This window comes from Dermacentor andersoni, chromosome 5 (assembly GCF_023375885.2).
Source record: "Dermacentor andersoni chromosome 5, qqDerAnde1_hic_scaffold, whole genome shotgun sequence".
NCBI classification, from domain to species: domain Eukaryota; kingdom Metazoa; phylum Arthropoda; class Arachnida; order Ixodida; family Ixodidae; genus Dermacentor; species Dermacentor andersoni.
This window is the reverse complement of record NC_092818.1, coordinates 43,690,818-43,708,406: the sequence shown is the minus strand read 5'-3', so window position 1 is coordinate 43,708,406 and position 17,589 is coordinate 43,690,818. Positions and strand designations below refer to the sequence as shown.

Here is a 17,589-nt window from a genome sequence, read left to right as displayed (position 1 = left end):
TATCTCTGGGACGTCCTGGCACCCCAGAAAACAAGCCAATCCAAAGCCTTAGCATTCCCATGCATTCACAGCACCGAAGTGGTACCTTTAGGTAGTTTTATTAAAGAACACCAAAAAGCATAGCATAATGGCATAGCATTGCAAGTTGCTCTGAGGTATATCCTTTTATGTTGATGCGTGTTGATGCTTGTTAGACGCGATGAACGAAGCTTGATTGCAGGTGCGCTTTGCATCAGACCAGCTGCGGTGCCTCACTGGCCATGGTGTTCTGCTGCCACTTGCCAGGTTGTGGGTGTGGTCCCTCGCTGCAGCAGTGGCATTTTGATGGGGGGTGGCGATGAACGAAAGAAGTCGAAGGTGTGAAGAGTACGGTAGCGTCGGAGGCAACGGAACAGGATACAGGTGCCAGAACGGATGTGTGTGGAGGTATTTGGATGTCGTCAGTGAGGGACAACTTGGTACAGGAAAGCGAAACATCATCAGATATGGCATTGCCAAGCGAAGAGAAGGCGACTTCTGCACGGGAGCAATCAATGACAGCTTGGTGACTGGAGAGACAATCCCAACCTAAAATAATATCGTGGGAACAGTGGGGAAAAACGACGAACTCGACTGCGTAGAGCACTCCTTGAATTTCAAGTCTGGCGGTGCACGCAGCCACCGGCTGGACGTGCTGTGCTGTGGCCGTGCGGAGTAAAGGACCGAAGAAAGGCGTCGTGACTTTTCGTATTGAGCGGCAAAGTTTTTCGGCAATTACAGATATGGCGGCACCTGTGTCAATGAGGGCAAGCATTCTGTGCAGGGGGCAGGATACAAAAAAATGTGTACTTATATTTAGGTGCACGTTAAAGAGCCTCAGGTGGTCAAAATTCTTGTACTCCTATCAGTGCGACAATTCGCCGACTGAGCTCGCGACTAGCAATAACATTTTCTTTTTAGATAAAGGCAGAGCCACTGCTAGACCAAAACTTGTTTTGACTATACTGAAATCGGTTCAGTATTCACCATGATGCATAGTTAAAACATTTGAAAGTATTTTGTTGAATTTATTTTCCGCTGCGTTAATGTCCTGCGAAATTTATTGCAAGCATTTATGTTTTTAAATCGTGCTTTTAGGTCGTGCTCTTGCTCTATGTTCTTAAATTGTGTAGTATGCCCACTTGCTTGGTCGTCGCACTGCAGTTTATTTTGTATTGTTAAATTAATCTGGAGTCCTTTAACTATGGCATCTTTCATAGGCCCAGTGTTATTTTGGGGAGTAAAACATCACGGGTCCCTCAGTCCCTTTCAATTGCTTTTGATTTCCGATGTTGCTCTTGTCAAGTGCATTGACAGGGTAGGCAACCAGCACATTGTCGTAGCAATTGGCCGTCAATATAGTTACATAACTTACTTAGTATGCATTGCAGGATCCTGGAAGGGACAATGAGTAAAAAAAAGCTGTTAAAGCAAGTGCAAGCATAAAAATGCAACTTGTGGTAGTAGGAAAACAAAAACATACGTTTATATGCAAAAGTAATTGTCCAGGTTAAACGAACTTTACGACATAAAAAAGCGCAGTTTGAAGTAATAGTTGTGTGGACACACACAAGGGGGAGAGAAGTAATTAAGGCAAAATGAGACATCCAACCAATCATAGCAGTTGCTACAATGGAAATCCATACGGGTTCCTCGAAAGAAAAGCCTCGCAAAAGCCCCCCAGGTCGCCGACGGTGGAACTCCAGTTGTGCTTGGAATGTGTACTGCACGTGTCAGTGTCGCCGGCCACCACACGTCCGTTTTGTTTAGTGTGCTCGAACGTTGCCCTCACAATGTGATCCTCGGACTCGACTTTCTGGCCGCCCATTCTGCTCTGATTGACTGTTCTGCCGGCGTTGTACAACTTGACCTACCCCTACCTGTTCCCGTTGACCTTCCTGCTCAAGCTCCAACTCAGCTTTGTTCCGCGGATTTTATACGCCTGCCATCTCTTGCAGCAACCTGCATCCCTGTCTTGGCCTGCCCACCTGTACCTGACGGAGACTACGTCCTTACTCCCGCGACTTCAGTCCTGCTTTCTCACAATGTCTCCTTCCCGCACACTATCGTTTCTGTTGCGGACAATGAGACATGTCTTCCCATCCCAAATTTCGGACAGTGCCCACAAGTACTTCCTCGAGGCATGTCCCTAGCCACGTTGTCACCGACGCACGAGTGCCACTTTTCCGCTCTATCTGTTGCGCCATCTTCGACCAATGCTCAATCTCCGCCGTCTACATCAGCTCCGACCGACGACTTTACAAAGATGATTGCACCGGACCTCTCGACCCAACAAGCCGCAGAGCTCCGTTGCCTCCTCGAGTCCTACTCCGACATTTTCGACCTGAACGATCGCCCTTTGTGTCAAACTACGGTCGTGAAGCAACGTATAAATACCGGCGATGCAGCACCTGTTCGCCGACGCCCATACCGGGTGTCGCCTTCTGAGCGACACGTTATCCAGAGCGAGGTTGACAAGATGCTTGCCAAAGGGATTATTGAACACTCTTCCAGCCCGTGGGCGTCCCCTGTTGTTCTCGTCAAAAAGAAGGATAACAGCTGGCGATTCTGCGTTGACTATCGTCATCTAAACACGATCACCAAGAAAGATGTATATCCACTTCCCCGCATTGACGATGCTCTGGGTTGTCTCCACGGTGCCACTTATTTTTCATCTATAGACCTTCGCTCTGGATATTGGCAAATTGCCGTGGATGAAATGGACCGTGAAAAGACCGCATTCGTCACACCAGACGGCCTATATCAGTTCCGGGTAATGCCTTTAGGCTTGTGCAATGCCCCGGCGACCTTTGAACGGATGATGGACATGCTCTTGCGTGGTTTGAAATGGTCCATCTGTTTGTGCTACTTGGATGACGTCATCGTATTCTCTTCAACTTTTGCGACTCATCTTGAAAGACTTTCATCTGTTCTTTCTGTTTTTCACACCGCTAGCTTGCAGCTCAACTCGTCCAAGTGCCACTTCGGTCACCGCCAAATAACCATGCTCGGACACCTCGTCGATTCGTCGGGCATTCGCCCCAACCCCGCTAAAGTTCATGCTGTGCAGAATTTCCCCGTACCAACTTGTGCCAAAGATGTTCGCAGCTTTATTGGCCTTTGCTCGTATTTTTGCAGGTTTGTGGAAAATTTCGCCCATGTTGCCCGTCCCCTGACTGACCTCCTGAAGAAAGACGTTCCTTTCTCTTGGGGCTCTGAACAAGCGTCTGCTTTCTCGCAGCTCATCACGCTGCTCACCACACCTTCTGTTCTCGCCCATTTTGACGCCTCCGCTCCGACAGAAATCCGCACTGACGCTAGTGGCTACGGCATCGGCGCAGTTTTAGCTCAACGCCAATGTGGGCACGACCGCGTCATCGCCTACACCAGCCGCCTCCTCTCTCCCGCAGAACGCAATCACTCGATTACTGAGCGCGAGTGTCTCGCCCTCATTTGGGTGGTGGGCAAGTTCAGACCCTATATATATGGTCGGCCATTTACAGTTACAACCGACCACCACGCCCTTTGTTGGCTTTCCTCCCTTAAGGATCCCACCGAACGCCTCGGTCGCTGGGCCCTACGGCTGCAGGAATACACATACACTGCGGTCTACAAGTTGGGTCGTCTACATCAGGACGCCGACTGCCTGTCTCGTCATCCTGTCGATGTACCGGACGGCTTAGTGGATGTCGCACCGATCTGCGTTCTTTCGCTCTCTGCCTTGCAAGACATTGGCGCTGAACAACGACGCGATGAGTCGTTACGCCCCATTATTGAACGCCTGCTCTCTTATCCGTCTGACCCATCCCTTCACATGTTCATGCTACAAAATGGCATCCTGTATCGCCGCAACATGCACCCCGACGGGCCCGAGCTCCTAACCGTCATTCCGTCTCATCTGCGACAGACTGTACTGCAGCAACCGCACGACGTTCCCACCGCTGGACACCTTGGCGTTACGCGGACCTATGACCGAATTCGGCGACGGTTTTTCTGGCCCCGTCTCAACCGCTCCGTTCGGCGCTATGTTGCCGCGTGTGAGCCGTGTCAACGCCGGAAAAGACCAGCTGTGCCTCCTGCCGGACTGCTGCAGCCTTTGGATATACCGGCCGACCCTTTTTTTCGCGTTGGCGTTGATCTTCTCGGACCATTCCCTATACCGAATGACGGAAATAGGTGGATTGCCGTCGCTACGGACTATACAACTCGCTATGCCATTACTAGAGCCCTACCGACCAGCTGCGCTACAGACGTCGCTGATTTCTTGCTTCATGACGTTATCTTGCACCACGGTGCACCTCGTCAACTTCTCACCGATCGCGGCGGATACTTTCTTTCCAAAGTCATAGACGACCTACTTCGATCATGTGCTACTAAACACAAACTTACTACCGCTTACCATCCTCAAACTAACAGTCTTACCGAACGCCTGAACCGCACATTAACTGACATGCTAGCAATGTATGTTTCCTCCAATCATCGCGACTGGGACATTGCTCTACCATTTGTCACGTTCGCCTACAATTCCTCACGCCACGACACAGCTGGCTATTCCCCCTTCTACCTCCTCTTCGGCCGTGAGCCAACTTTGCCTTTCGAGGCACTCCTCTTGACCACGCTCGACTCGCCGACAGAGTACACTCGGGATGTCATAACCACAGCGACCCAAGCACGCCAGATTGCCCGCATTCGTCTTTCTGCTTCACAGACACGCCAGAAGTGCCGTTACGACCAGCGCCATCACGACGTGCATTACGAACCAGGTGCTCTTGTGCTAGTTTGGTATCTAACTCGGCGTGTTGGTCTTTCGGAGAAATTCCTCTCGCGATACTATGGCCCTTACCGCATCCTTCGCCAGGTGACCCCTGTCACATATGAAGTGTCTCCGCTGGATGCCACGGTGCCTTCACCTCTCTCTGACATCATCCACGTCAGCCGTCTCAAACCTTACCTTTCTCGGACAGATGAGCCGCACCAATAAGGTGCTTTTTCCGACGGGGGTGATGTCACAGTCGGTAATGTGTGAAGAAGAGGTCTTTGATGGTGGCCTGAGAGACGACGAGGAAGAGGGTAGTTTTTTATCGCTGCTCTACGCTTGTTGGCCCAGCCATTAAAAAGCCATCTGTAAATAGACGCACGCTTCTTCCTTCTTCCGCTACGGACTATACAACTCGCTATGCCACCCGTAACAATATATATGTTAGCAGCAAGGCTGCTCTGTAAGTGCATGACATAGGGCAATGCAAATGGGCTGAATCACTGCCGACCTAGCGAGAACACCCCTGAAACTTTGACTGAATGTGCATGACAGTACACTGAAAGCCAGGTTGCACAAAAGTGAAAATGCAGCTGGAAATGTGCAATCAAAGCTACTCGTCAATACCTTAGAATGTGTGGAGAGTTAGTCAGGCACATTCTTTTTGTCTAGTTGTCCAACTTGCAGTGATAACAACCCCTAATATTTCTGGTCTGTTAGAAACAACACCATGCCCAGTTTGCAAACTCGATTGTTAGCCAGGCATTTTGGGAATTCCTCCCATCTTTCTTCTTGACATTATGGGATGACTCTCTTTATAAACTTAGTAGTCTGGCATCTAACTCTAGCATTCTTTGCTTTTAATGCTAAATTAGCTGCTGGTATGTTGATGAATGGTCATTGTGAGAAAGCAGTGCGCATAGAGAAATTGCAAGGCTGCGTTTGTTCTTTGTCTTGTCTTCGCACAGTGATAGCAGTTAAGCACTTCTCACGTGGTGCAGTTTTGCTTGTTCTTTTGCACATGCAGCATTGCTGTTGTTTCAGTCTGTGCATGCGATTTTTCAATGTTTTGAAGTGTTGAACTCTGCTATTTAAATCACTTGTGCGGCGTGAATGGGGAACCAGCAAGAACATAGCTTGTCACACAAATCGTGAGGTTTTACGGGAACTGTTCCTAATTTGTTCTGCCTTGCTTTCAACCAATGTGTACTTAATCATCATCAGCCTATTTTTACATCCACTCCAGGATGAAGGCCTCTCCCAATGATTTCCAGTTACCCCTGTCTCGCTCCAGCTGATTCAGAGTTATGCCAGCAAATTTCTTAGTTTCATCACACCACCTGATTCTCTGCCATCCTCTGCTGTACTTACTTCCCTTTCCTTGGCACCCATTCTGTAGCTCTAACAGACTACCGGTTATCTGTCCTACTTATTACATCACCTGCCCACATCCATTTTTTCCTCCATTTTTTTCTCTTAATGTTAGCTAGAGTATCGTCTACCCCTGTTGGCTCTGTAATCCACACTGCTACCGGTCTCTTAACATTATGCCTAACATTCTTTGTGCCATTGCTCTTTGTGTGGTCTTAACTTCTTCTCAAGCTTTTTGTTAAACTCCATCTTTCCACCCCATGTCTTGGTACTGGTAGAACACAATGTTTGTACACTTTTCTTCTCAAGGATAGCAGTAGTTAATAAGGCTACAATAATAACATAGTGTACTGAATAAACCACGCAGTGACTCTTCCACTAGGTGCTTGCAAATGTCAAAACCGTAGTTGGTGCAGTTAGTGCATGCAAAGCTCAAAGGTGAAGTCTGCACGTGCCGTTGATGTGGCTCTGAAACCGCTGTGCAAGAAAATTGCCGAGTGCGAAACAGGCTTGATACACGTGTGCCTTCTCCCAGGATAACCTTCGGGAGCACCTGCGGGCACATGCCGGTGAGGTGACACGGCGGAAGAAGTACAAGTGCGACCACTGCGGCAAGACCTTCCACGGCATCTCGCTGCTCAAGATCCACATCCGCGTGCACACCGGCGAGCGGCCGTTCCCCTGCGACTTCTGCAACAAGGGTTTCCCGTCGGTCACGGCGCTCAACAAGCACCGGCGCATCCACACGGGAGAGAAGCCGTATGCCTGTGCCGAGTGCGGCATGCGATTTTCACTCAAGGGGACGCTCAACCGCCACACGCGTATCCACACGGGAATCCGACCGCACAAGTGTCCATACTGTGGCAAGGAGTTCATCCAGGGTGGCGGACTCAAGGCGCACCTGTTCCATCACACGGGCATGAACGGCTTCAAGTGCACCGTCTGTGACAAGGTGAGGAGCTTTGCCAGTGCACGTGTTGTTTCACCTTTCGCCGGCGAGTGCTTTGGTCAGTGTCTCGTGTACCATAGTCGATGACAGGGCGTCAGTGCAGTGGGAAGTGCCCCACTGTTCCATGGTGCCCATATCCTATGGGAACGTGCACAGTGCATTTGATGGATATGTATACCCAGTTAGAGAGAGTTGTGAGTTCTGGAACAGGCAGGCTGCCTTGTCTCTGTCGCCCCGTGAAACTATTACAGTAAATTAGAGTGCTAGCCTGTTGCGCAAGAGTAGGGCCCTTCGGACTGCACGGATGGCAGATCGTATTGTGCCAAAACTGATAGCAGCTTCCCTCCAGTCAAAGCACGGCGTTGTATGCATTCTAGGACAATCTGTTGCCTGGTGCCCTACGGCAACCACTACATTTTTGAACATATAGATAAAACTGCTTTTCTTTTTGTTTTGTGCTTTTTTCAAGATGTGTTAGTATAGTAAAACCTCGTTAAACCGTACCCGCTTAGACAGTAGTTTCGTTTTAAAAGTAGTAAAGTCAAATCCCCGACTTAGCGGCCATTGAGCATAATGTGTTTTGTATCCGCATAAACCGTACCATCTTATTGCGTACACATCGGTTAAAACGTAGCGTTTCAACTTTTCGTCGCGCAAACACGGCGGTGAGCCGTCTCCATCGGGCGGCCTAGCAGAACAACAAGCCTCAGAGATCGGAACAACGGCCTCCGAGCGCCCTGTGCATTTGTGCGAAGCCACATCAACATCAACATCATTTCGACGCCGTGCTTTCTCTATGGCCGTGCCAGAGAGCGTTATGGTGTCGTGCAAGCCAGGACTCTGGTCGTTCCTAAGCTCGGATAAAAAAGACACCGGGTGCTCAGCATAGAAGAAAAAGTAGACATCGTCCGTGCTGTCGAACGTGACACAAAGAAGTCGGCGCTGGCATGCAACAGGAATCTGCTGCTGGCTACAGTGTGTGGCATTTGGAATGCTAAGAAGTTGCTCGGCAGCGCTGCTGCAACTGCGAAGACATGTCGGCTACGAGGTTCAACTTTTCGCCATCGTTGCCTGTGTTTTTGCCGAAGTGTCGACTATCAACAGTGGTGAGGACGACACGGAAAGCGACAGCACGGGCGATTCAAGCCCGACAATGGCACAAGCTGCGCATTACGTCAGCCTCATGAATGAAATTGTTGCGACGAGAACAGGGACGCGATAACGTAATTCTATTCCATATCAAAAGTATTCTTAACTCCGGCATCTGGAAATGAAAAAGGCACCCCTGGGACTTCTGCAGCACTACTGCGCACGTGCACGGAGAATATGTAACGCCAACGAGGAATCTGCCATGCGAGTGTTTGCCGAGAAGACGGGGCTGGCTGAAAAGCTGTCACACAGCTTCAGTAAGTTTGAGGCCGCTGTCGTCGTCGTTCTAGGCCGCTGCGGCATCAAGCGAAAATAACACTTTTGTCGCGCGAAGTGAATAAATACTGCATGTCTTTTCCCCTTTCATCGCACTCTCTCTGAGTTCCGTTTTCGACAGGTAAGTGGGTGATCTCATGCTATTCGGTTAAACAGTACTACCGTTTAGTACATACTTTTTCCGAGCTCTGGCCAACTACGGTTTAACGAGGTTTCACTGTAGTCCACTGTTGAAAACGAACACATCAGTGCAGAGCGCGTGCGAATTCTTCTCTGGTAAGTTGACCTGTAGCAAGCCACTTGTGTTCGGTGGTTGCTGGCAGCTTCCTATGCCGCAGTGCATAGACATGTGGTACCTTCAGCTGAGCCACCCCGGCACAGTGCCAGTGCAGCAGAATTTACATCGAACACTGCCCGAGTTTCGCGTTTTACTACCTGCCAGGCAAATGTATGAGCCACCAAACGCGAGTTTGCAACTGTAGCACGTTCTGCGAAAGACGTGCGGAATTCGAAACTCGGCAGACGACAGCTTAGCTGAAGCCACTTGTCACTTGCACTTGCCATGATTCTCAGCAACGTGAACAAGGTCAAGTTGTTTATTGATAAGAAATGTTTAGAATGCGTAATGACGAATGATTCTTAAGGTACTGGAATATTTCAGGCTGCGAACTGCTCTGGCAGCACATTGCACGTACTCTGACTTAGCCGAAACTGCCTTCAAGATTGAAAAGAAACGACGGAAATACAAAAGTTGCTGTATCAAACGCACAACCTAATGGTGCAGCTTCACGCCTCCTCTACTACCATATTTACTCGCCTAATGATCACACCCCTGAATTTTGTTGTCAAAAAATTTTTTTTCTTTCCCGTGTAATGACCGCACCCCAAACTTGTCACAGCGATATGTCGTGTGCCAAGTCTAGCTAATGATCGCGCTTACCCTCTGTCGAATGCCACGCGAACGACTTGAAGACATACCAAGCGGTCTGCTCGCACCAAACATTCTTAAGCAGATGCTCCATTTCATTCCTTTCATCACTTTTCGCACTTCCATGAAAAAAAAGCTACTACCAATTTACCTTGGCTTTACTATTTGTAGGCTTCCAAATGGTTTTGGTCAACAACAGCAACAAAAAAGGTGCTTTTCAATTCTTGTCGTCTGCACTCGTGGGCACGCAACAAATCGAGAGCGACAACAATAGTGACCACATTTACACTGATACGTTAGCAGTGTACCCTATTCATACGCCGATGCTTGTAACACAGCTAAGATATTCGCCCACCCTTAGCGGAAACGTGCCATATTACGATAGTAGTGAAGACAAATGGCCACAGTTTCCGCAGCATGCCCGCCATGTGTTTCTATGCCCACCTCTGTTTCTGTCCCCTCAAAGTGGACATGGCTACGTTATTGTTGCAAACTTGCCGATATTTACGATATTATTCATTACTGATATGGAAGAAACTGTTTCGATGCGCGTAATGTACTCGTGAGAAGAAAAAAAATCGCGTTCAGCTTGATCCGCCGGCCACCATATTTGTTTTGGTGTCCCGCACTGTTCAGCGGTAGTCGCCTGCTTGTTGACCGATTGTCATCCCTCAGCAAATGCGGGCTGAAAAATATTTAGTTTTTCTTTTCGCGGGCAATTAAACCGCGTAACGATCGCACCCCTGAATTTGCATCAATTTTTTTTACAAGAAAGTGCAATCATTATGCGAGTAAATACGGTACTTAGGATGCCGGAACCTCGGCGACCTTTGACATTTCTTCTCGTCGCTGCTCTAGGGTAGCGACGACGATCAATTTCGTCGTCTTCGCTGACCGATGAGCTACTGGATTCTAGCAGCAAAAGCACTTTTGTGCAGCACACACAGAGACACGGCTTCCATCTTAGCCGTCTGCTACGAAATGGAGCCTGAACAGAACGACCCCCTATTTGTTGTCTGCAGGCGAACGCTGCCCGACAGGATCATATCGCGCTTCACCGCCGTTCTCTGCGATGTGGTGCGAACGCGTGTGGTGCTCGCCCCAGCCGAATGTGCTCCACCACAGGCGTGGCACCCAGACGAACATGCGACAGCACACGAGTGCACTGATAACATCACGAGTGTCGTCAACCGAAGGTACCAATAACTTCAGCCAGTACCCGCAGCTAGTGAGTTGCTTAGTACAGCGTTCTCTCTAAAAGTGTAGCACATTGCACATGCACCAGAGGATCCTGTCTCTGTTTCCATCCGAGTCCTACATATTGCTACGGAACAGTACTTGCAATGACGAAGAGGCGAGCAGTGAGAAGACGACGACAACAATTAGAGGATAACACGGGCTGTTGCCTCTTGGCCAAGTGCGGCGTATTCCTTTGTAAATATACTTGTATATAGCTATTCGTCTGCGTCTTCCTACGTAACATATCTGGTGGAGGTGCTGGGTCGCAGTACTGGCACAACACCAGCGCTGCACCGACCGTGTTATCGCTTACGCCTGCAGGCTCCTCTCATCCTCGGAGCGCAACTATTCCATCACTGAGCGTGAGTGTCTGGCCCTAGTTTGGGCGGTTGCGAAGTTCCGCCCATACTTATGTGGCCGACCCTTTTCTGTTGTCACAGACCATCACACGCTTTGCTGGTTATGCTCACTGAAAGATTTTACAGGAAGACATGGTCGCTGGGCCTTACGCCTCCAAGAATATTCGTTCCCTGTCACCTATAAATCTGGGCGACTACACAAGGACGCTCACTACCCGTCTCGCTACCCGGTAGACGAGCCTGACGACACCGACAGTGGTACCGCCAACGGCGCTTTCTCTTTCTCTGTCTTCACTAACATCGCTGATGAGCAGTACCGAGGCCTATCGCTGCGAGCACTCATCGAGCGTCTGCGCTCTACACCTACCGACACATCCGTTCGCCGATATGTCCTCCAGGGCGCCATTCTGTATCAAAGGAACATCCTCCCTGACGGATCTGATCTTGTCGTGCCAAAACGTCTACTACAGACTGTACTCTTTAAGATGCATGACGCACCCACTGCAGGACATCTTGGGGTAACCTGCACGTACGACCGTGTCTGCCGCCGCTTCTATTGGCCTGGTCTCGCTCGCCCCGTCCGACGCTATGTTGCTGCCTGTGATCCCTGCCAGCGTTGGAAAACACCTCAGGTGCTACCTGCCGGTCATCTCCAGCCGATCACCGTCCCTGTGGAACCGTTCTTTCGTGTTGGATTAGACCTCCTCGGTCCCTTTCCCACGTCATCCTCTGGGAACAAATGGGTAGCCGTCGCAACTGATTACGCTATCACGCGTGCTCTCCCTACCAGTTGCGCCACTGACGTCGCGAACTTTCTCTTGCGTAACATTATCTTACTTCATGGTGCCCCGCGACAGCTGCTTACTGACCGTGGTCGCAACTTCCTCTCAAAAGTTATCGCCGACATTGTGCGTTCCTGTTCCACTCAACACAAGCTGACTACCTCATACCATCCGCAAACCAATGGCCTGACAGAACGGTTAAACCGTACTCTTACCGATATGCTGTCCAAGTACATTTCCAAGGACCACCACGACTGGCACGTTGCCCTTTCACGTTTGCGTATAATTTTTCTCGGCACGACACCGCCGGATTTTCTCCATTTTATCTACTGTACGGTCGTAAACCAACCTTGCCCCTAGACACGGCACTTCCTGTTGCTGCGATCTCAACAAGCGACTATGCGCGCAACACCATCGCCCTCGCCGACCATGCACGCCAGCTTGCCCGTACTCGACTGACGGCCTCACAAACCACTCGGCAGTGTCAGTACAACGCCCGCTACCGTGACGTACAGTTTTCACCTGGTGCGCTCGTGTTCCTGTGGTTGCCCTCTCGTCACGTCGGACTTTCAGAGAAGCTCCTTTCACGATACACAGGGCCCTACCGCATGCTGCGCCAGCTGACACATGTGACATACGAAATTGCTCCTGTCGGTTCAACCTCGTCCTCTCCTCTGGCACCTAGTGATGTCGTGCACATCAGTAAGCTCAAGACCTACTACACTGCTTCCGAGTCCGGCCTTTAGTCGCTCTTGGACGGCGCTTTTGCCGCCGGGAGTAGTGCTACGGAACAGTATTTGCGATCACGACGAGGCGAGCAGTGTGAAGACGACAACAATGATTAGAGGATAGCGCAGGCTGTTGCCTCTTGGCCAAGTGCGGTGTATTCCCTTGCATATAGCTTTTCGTCTGCGTCTTCCTACGTAACAATATTCACGTTCGCACTTTCAGCTTTGCCATGCGCATTGTTGCGATGGAACTTCTCGCACCCTCCTGAGGGGAGGAGGTTTCTGTTACTGAGCTGCAAGTCATAGTCATGTCTATTAAGGCAATTCAGCCTTTCCTAGTGTTTGATGCTGGTCGTGGCGGGTGCATTTCATTAGAGGCGAAATGCAATAATGCTTAAGTACCTAAATTTAGCTGCACATTAAAGAATTCCAGGTGGTGAAAATAAATTCATTGTCCCCCTATATGGCATGCCTCATTATTAGCATGTTTGACCACAGAATGTAACTTTCTTTTTTTTTCAGCCTTTCTTGTTGGTCTCATGCTTCCGCATATTGTGGAGTGTTGTTGAGGGGGTACTTTGTGCAAGAGGCCATCCAAATTCATCTTCTAATCTCCTATTAATACGGCCAGTTTGTGCTGTGCACTATCTTTCTCTTTTTTTTTTCCCCCACTTTTGGTGATTTTGGCTGTGTGTGCAAGGGCACTATTTTTCAAAGGATGGAGTGCGGGCAGCAAATAATCCCGCTTTCTTGAAAAGGAGCCTATTGACTCCCAAAACTTGACTTGGCTATAAACACCTTTGAAATAAATTGAATTGAGCTAAATGGTACATGTCTTCTTGGTGTTGCTCTTTGTTCGCAATGTTTTAAAGGTATAAACACCTGCCATGTGAGCTGGAAGCTTTATTCCTATGCCTCTCCCATTGCCTATACTCCACCATGGTAGACTGCAGACACTCCATAACCTAAATTATGTGCATTTTCCTCAGAGATTGTCGCACCTACTGCCATTGCAAAAGCACCCTGCAATGACGATGTCTGGCCTCGTAAAAGACCTTGAAGTTACGCTGTATTTGTCACGTGCGCTTCATTAGTGCAACGAAAAGACCACAGAGACACAATGAATGTCAGCTAACTAGCCTGCTTATCTATCTTGCTGCTTAATGCTACATTCCTCTACATTTGGGTAAAGAAATAAAAAAAAACGTAGTTTGAAGCTGAAGCAAAATATATTGCCTTATCGGTAGCAAACTCAACTTCCATGCAGGAAGTACTGCCAGTTGTGAGAGCTATCTACACAACTCCCCTGAGTAACAGGCAGCTTGAATGTGCTGCTTTTGCAGGATAATCATTACAGCATAGACCACTCATAGCGCAAGTTGCCAGAGTCTCGAATATCCACACTGTAAACGGTGTCGCACATCAACCACAAGAACATTTTTCAAAGGCTGCATGCGTGCAAAACACGTAGAACAAGCAGCTGCACATATCTGAGAACTAATAATTGAAGCTTGCGACCGGGATATTTGCATCTGTTTTAAAGGCTTTAAATCTTTAAGGCTTTAAGGCTTTAAAGATTTTTGTCAAGTGTCTGCGGTCTTTGCATGAAGCAGACAAAGTAACACTGGAAAAAAGAAATAGCAGACTAAATTTTCAGGTCTGGCCGATTACCACATTTCCTTGGTTCTAATGTGCCCCCCTCAATTGCAATGTGCACCCGTTTTCCATGACCAAAAAAAAAAAAAAAGCCTTTACAGTACCGCGCACATCATGCTTCCATACAGAAATACCGTATTTACCCGCGTATAACCCGCCCCTGCGTATAACCCGCACCCCTAACTTTGAACTCGGCGGAAAAAAAAAAAAAAAACTCGCGTATAACCCGCACGTTTACCTGAAAAAAAAAAATGAGCGCTAGAAAGATGCAACTCACACTCAGTGATCATTTCGTTTTCAGAACATTTATTCAAACGACCGCCACCACGTCACTGGTTATCCGATTCTTAATCGTCGCCGCTCTCACTACTGCCATCCGAGGCTTCATCGCCACTCTCAAAGACGTAGTCGTCCTCGGAACCATCCAAACTATTACTGATCGCACATTTTTTAAAGCTTTTCCGCACCAAATCGGCCGGTATCGCTTTCCACGCATCCACGATCCACTGGCACAGCAATGGAATATCAGGCCTTCGCACGCGTCCCGTCGGTGTGAGGGCGTAAATGCCGTCGGCCATCCACTGGGCATACAGCCGCTTCACGTGTGCCTTGAACGGCTTGTTCAGGCACACGTCGAGTGGCTGTAGCATGGACGTCATGCCGCCAGGTATTATGACGAGGTCGGTGCTGGTCTCGGCAAGGCGAGCCTTCACCGCATCAGTGCAGTGGCCTCTGAAGGAATCTAGTACGAGCATCGACCGGCGTGCCAGCAAGGCACCTGGTCTTCGCTCCCAGATTACTCGAAGCCAGTCACCGACTAGGCCACTGTTCATCCACGAATTTTCTTCCGCACGCACAACGATTCCTGGGGGCAGTGGAATGCTAGGTAGCGTCTTGCGTTTGAAAATGACATACGGGCGCAGTTTCGTGCCGTCAGCCAAAGCGCATAGCATGACTGTGCAGCGCAGCTTGGCATTTCCGCCGGTCAGCACGCTGACTGATTTGGAGCCCTTTTTTTCCATGGTCGTGTCCATCGGCATCTCAAAGTACACAGGTGTTTGATCAGCATTTCCCACCTGAGACAGCAAATAGCTGTGCTCCTTCCGAAGTGCGATCACATATCGTTGAAAGTTCAACAACTTTTCCTCGTAGGCTTCAGGAAGCCGCTGGCACATGGTTGTTCGCCGCCGCATAGAAAATCCATGTCTTCGCATGAAGCGCTGAAGCCATCCACGGCTTGCACGAAACTCACGTGGAATGTTCAATTCCCGGGCCAACTTCAGGGCTTCCATTTGCGCCATCTCAGTCGAAACAGCGTGGCCACGACTTCTCCGCTCCTCAATGAACTTCGCAAGCTGCGTCTCGAGGTGGGGGTACGCGCCAGTCTTCGGACCCCGAAACGCTCGCCTGTCCCGGTTCGTTGCTTCGAGACTCTCTTTTTTCTTCCTCCAGTCGCGAATGCACGACTCGTCGACGTCATGCTGTCTTGCAGCAGCTCTGTTGCCGATTTCTTCGGCAGCGGCTATAATCTTTAGCTTCTCTTTCGCTGTGAAACACTGCCGTCGAGTCGCACTCATGATGCCAAAACAAAGCAGGCAAACAGTGCAAACTGGGGTAAGTACACTAAACAGCGCCTAACGCGAGGCTCAACAATGCTGGCCTTTCGTTGGCCCTTCATCGGCTTGACAAGCGTCGATGACGATGGGGATGGCGGACTACACGGGGAGGCCGCCGCACATTGCGGTGAAGCCGACCCCCCCCCCCCCCCCCCTCCCAAGGAAAAAATTCGCAGATAACCCGCACCCCCACTTTTTAAACGCGTTTTTTCACATTTTGGTGCGGGTTATACGCGAATAAATACGGTAACTTTCTCTCGTTTCGAAAAGCAAACATTACTTCCAGTGCACTAAAGTTGCGATTAATAAAAAAAAAGTTGCAGTTTCACCCAAAAGGTGAAGCATCGATTGCGATATCAAATTAGTAGACAGCTATACGAAGTAAGGATAGTAGTTTTATTGGCTGTATAAACTAGTAAACATTCACTTACGAACTAAACTAACAAGCATGGTGTCATGCACATAAGCAAACATGAACATGTCTCGCTCGATGACTGCAAAAACTCACTATCAGAGCGTTGTAGTAAGGAAGTGCAGTAGCAGGAGCGAGCGAATTGACCTTGGTGCTGCCTCTTGCTTCAACACGAAGTGACAAGAACACAGCGCACATGAAGCTATCTGCCCTCGGTGTGTCTCGATGCGTAGGCTCTGTCCCCGCCATAGATCGCTTTCAAAATATGGTCCACATGGCTGCGCCATACGCAGCAGCTGCCGGAGTAAGCCTCCCCATCTGTTCGCGCCGGTCTGTCATAAAAGTTTCGGGAACTCAACTTCCGTGTTGCTGGCCAATTTCTGTTGGTGTCCGCACACATGATCACTTTCTTTTTTAATGTGGCATCATGATCAGCTCGGCATGTCTTCGCAATCGGCACTTCCACACTGATGGAGCAAACACAGAAGACGGGAAGACGAATGGTAGACTAATCTAAGCACGTGTACTACAGCAGAAGGAGAAAGCTATGGCAGCTAGGCTCAAAGCGCGTACGAGGCAGCCATTTTGAAATGCTGATGGCAATATGGTAACGTATATTTCGGGTCGTACTCGGTCCTAACGGCATGCAATTTTTGGACCCGTTTTATCTGGGAAAAAGTGTGTGTTAGATTCGAGTAAATGCAGTATTTGAAATTCCCCCAGCGTTGCCATCAACTCCACAGAAATAATGTAGGACGGCAACCAAAACTTCAGACGCTGTACAATGTCTCGTTCGACTTCTCAGACTGAACAACGAGCGCTTGATGTCAAAAATATGGCAACCACGAACTTGCTGGAGGTTGCTCCACCCAAGCACCATCTTTCAGCTTAGCTCAAGAAACACAAAATTCTGTACTCATTCAGTAAATAATCATTCAGAAACAAAGCGCAAGATGGTATAATGTGTAATAATGGCATAAATATGCCATTTAATTTTTGTTCAGATATAGTGAGCTCTTTTGAAAGTATGTTTAGAACGTTAAGTTCGGTACATGTTAATTTTAGATATAGTGTACTCACCAAATTTGGCAGTAAATGACTGTCAGAATTTTGCTGTTGTCACCACATGAGAACAGCGCTTGCATGTAGGCTCCCGACATCGCTCATTTTTGCGCCTCCGCTCACTTGGGAATTCACCCGAATGGCTTGTGCTTCCAGGAATACCAGACGTGCTAAAACTCCCTATTAAGACCGAACAGTCAGCAATGAAGTGTAAATGGTGGATGTGATGTTACAGGAAGACAAGTTGGATTACAGAGAAACAGTGGATCACAGAGAAATAAGTGTGCT

At 49.0% G+C, this 17,589-nt stretch overlaps 1 protein-coding gene across 3 annotated transcripts in view; it reads left to right on the top strand.

Annotated features, from left to right (window-relative positions):
* The window catches only part of LOC126530011 (uncharacterized), a 51,051-nt gene that overhangs the window by 22,025 nt on the left and 11,437 nt on the right, over nt 1-17,589 (top strand). For all 3 annotated transcript variants that reach the window (XM_055070182.2, XM_072288164.1, XM_055070183.2), the window contains one exon: nt 6,681-7,097. In XM_055070182.2, coding sequence (XP_054926157.2) covers nt 6,681-7,097 — 417 coding nt within the window. The remainder of the gene's footprint in view (nt 1-6,680; nt 7,098-17,589) is intronic.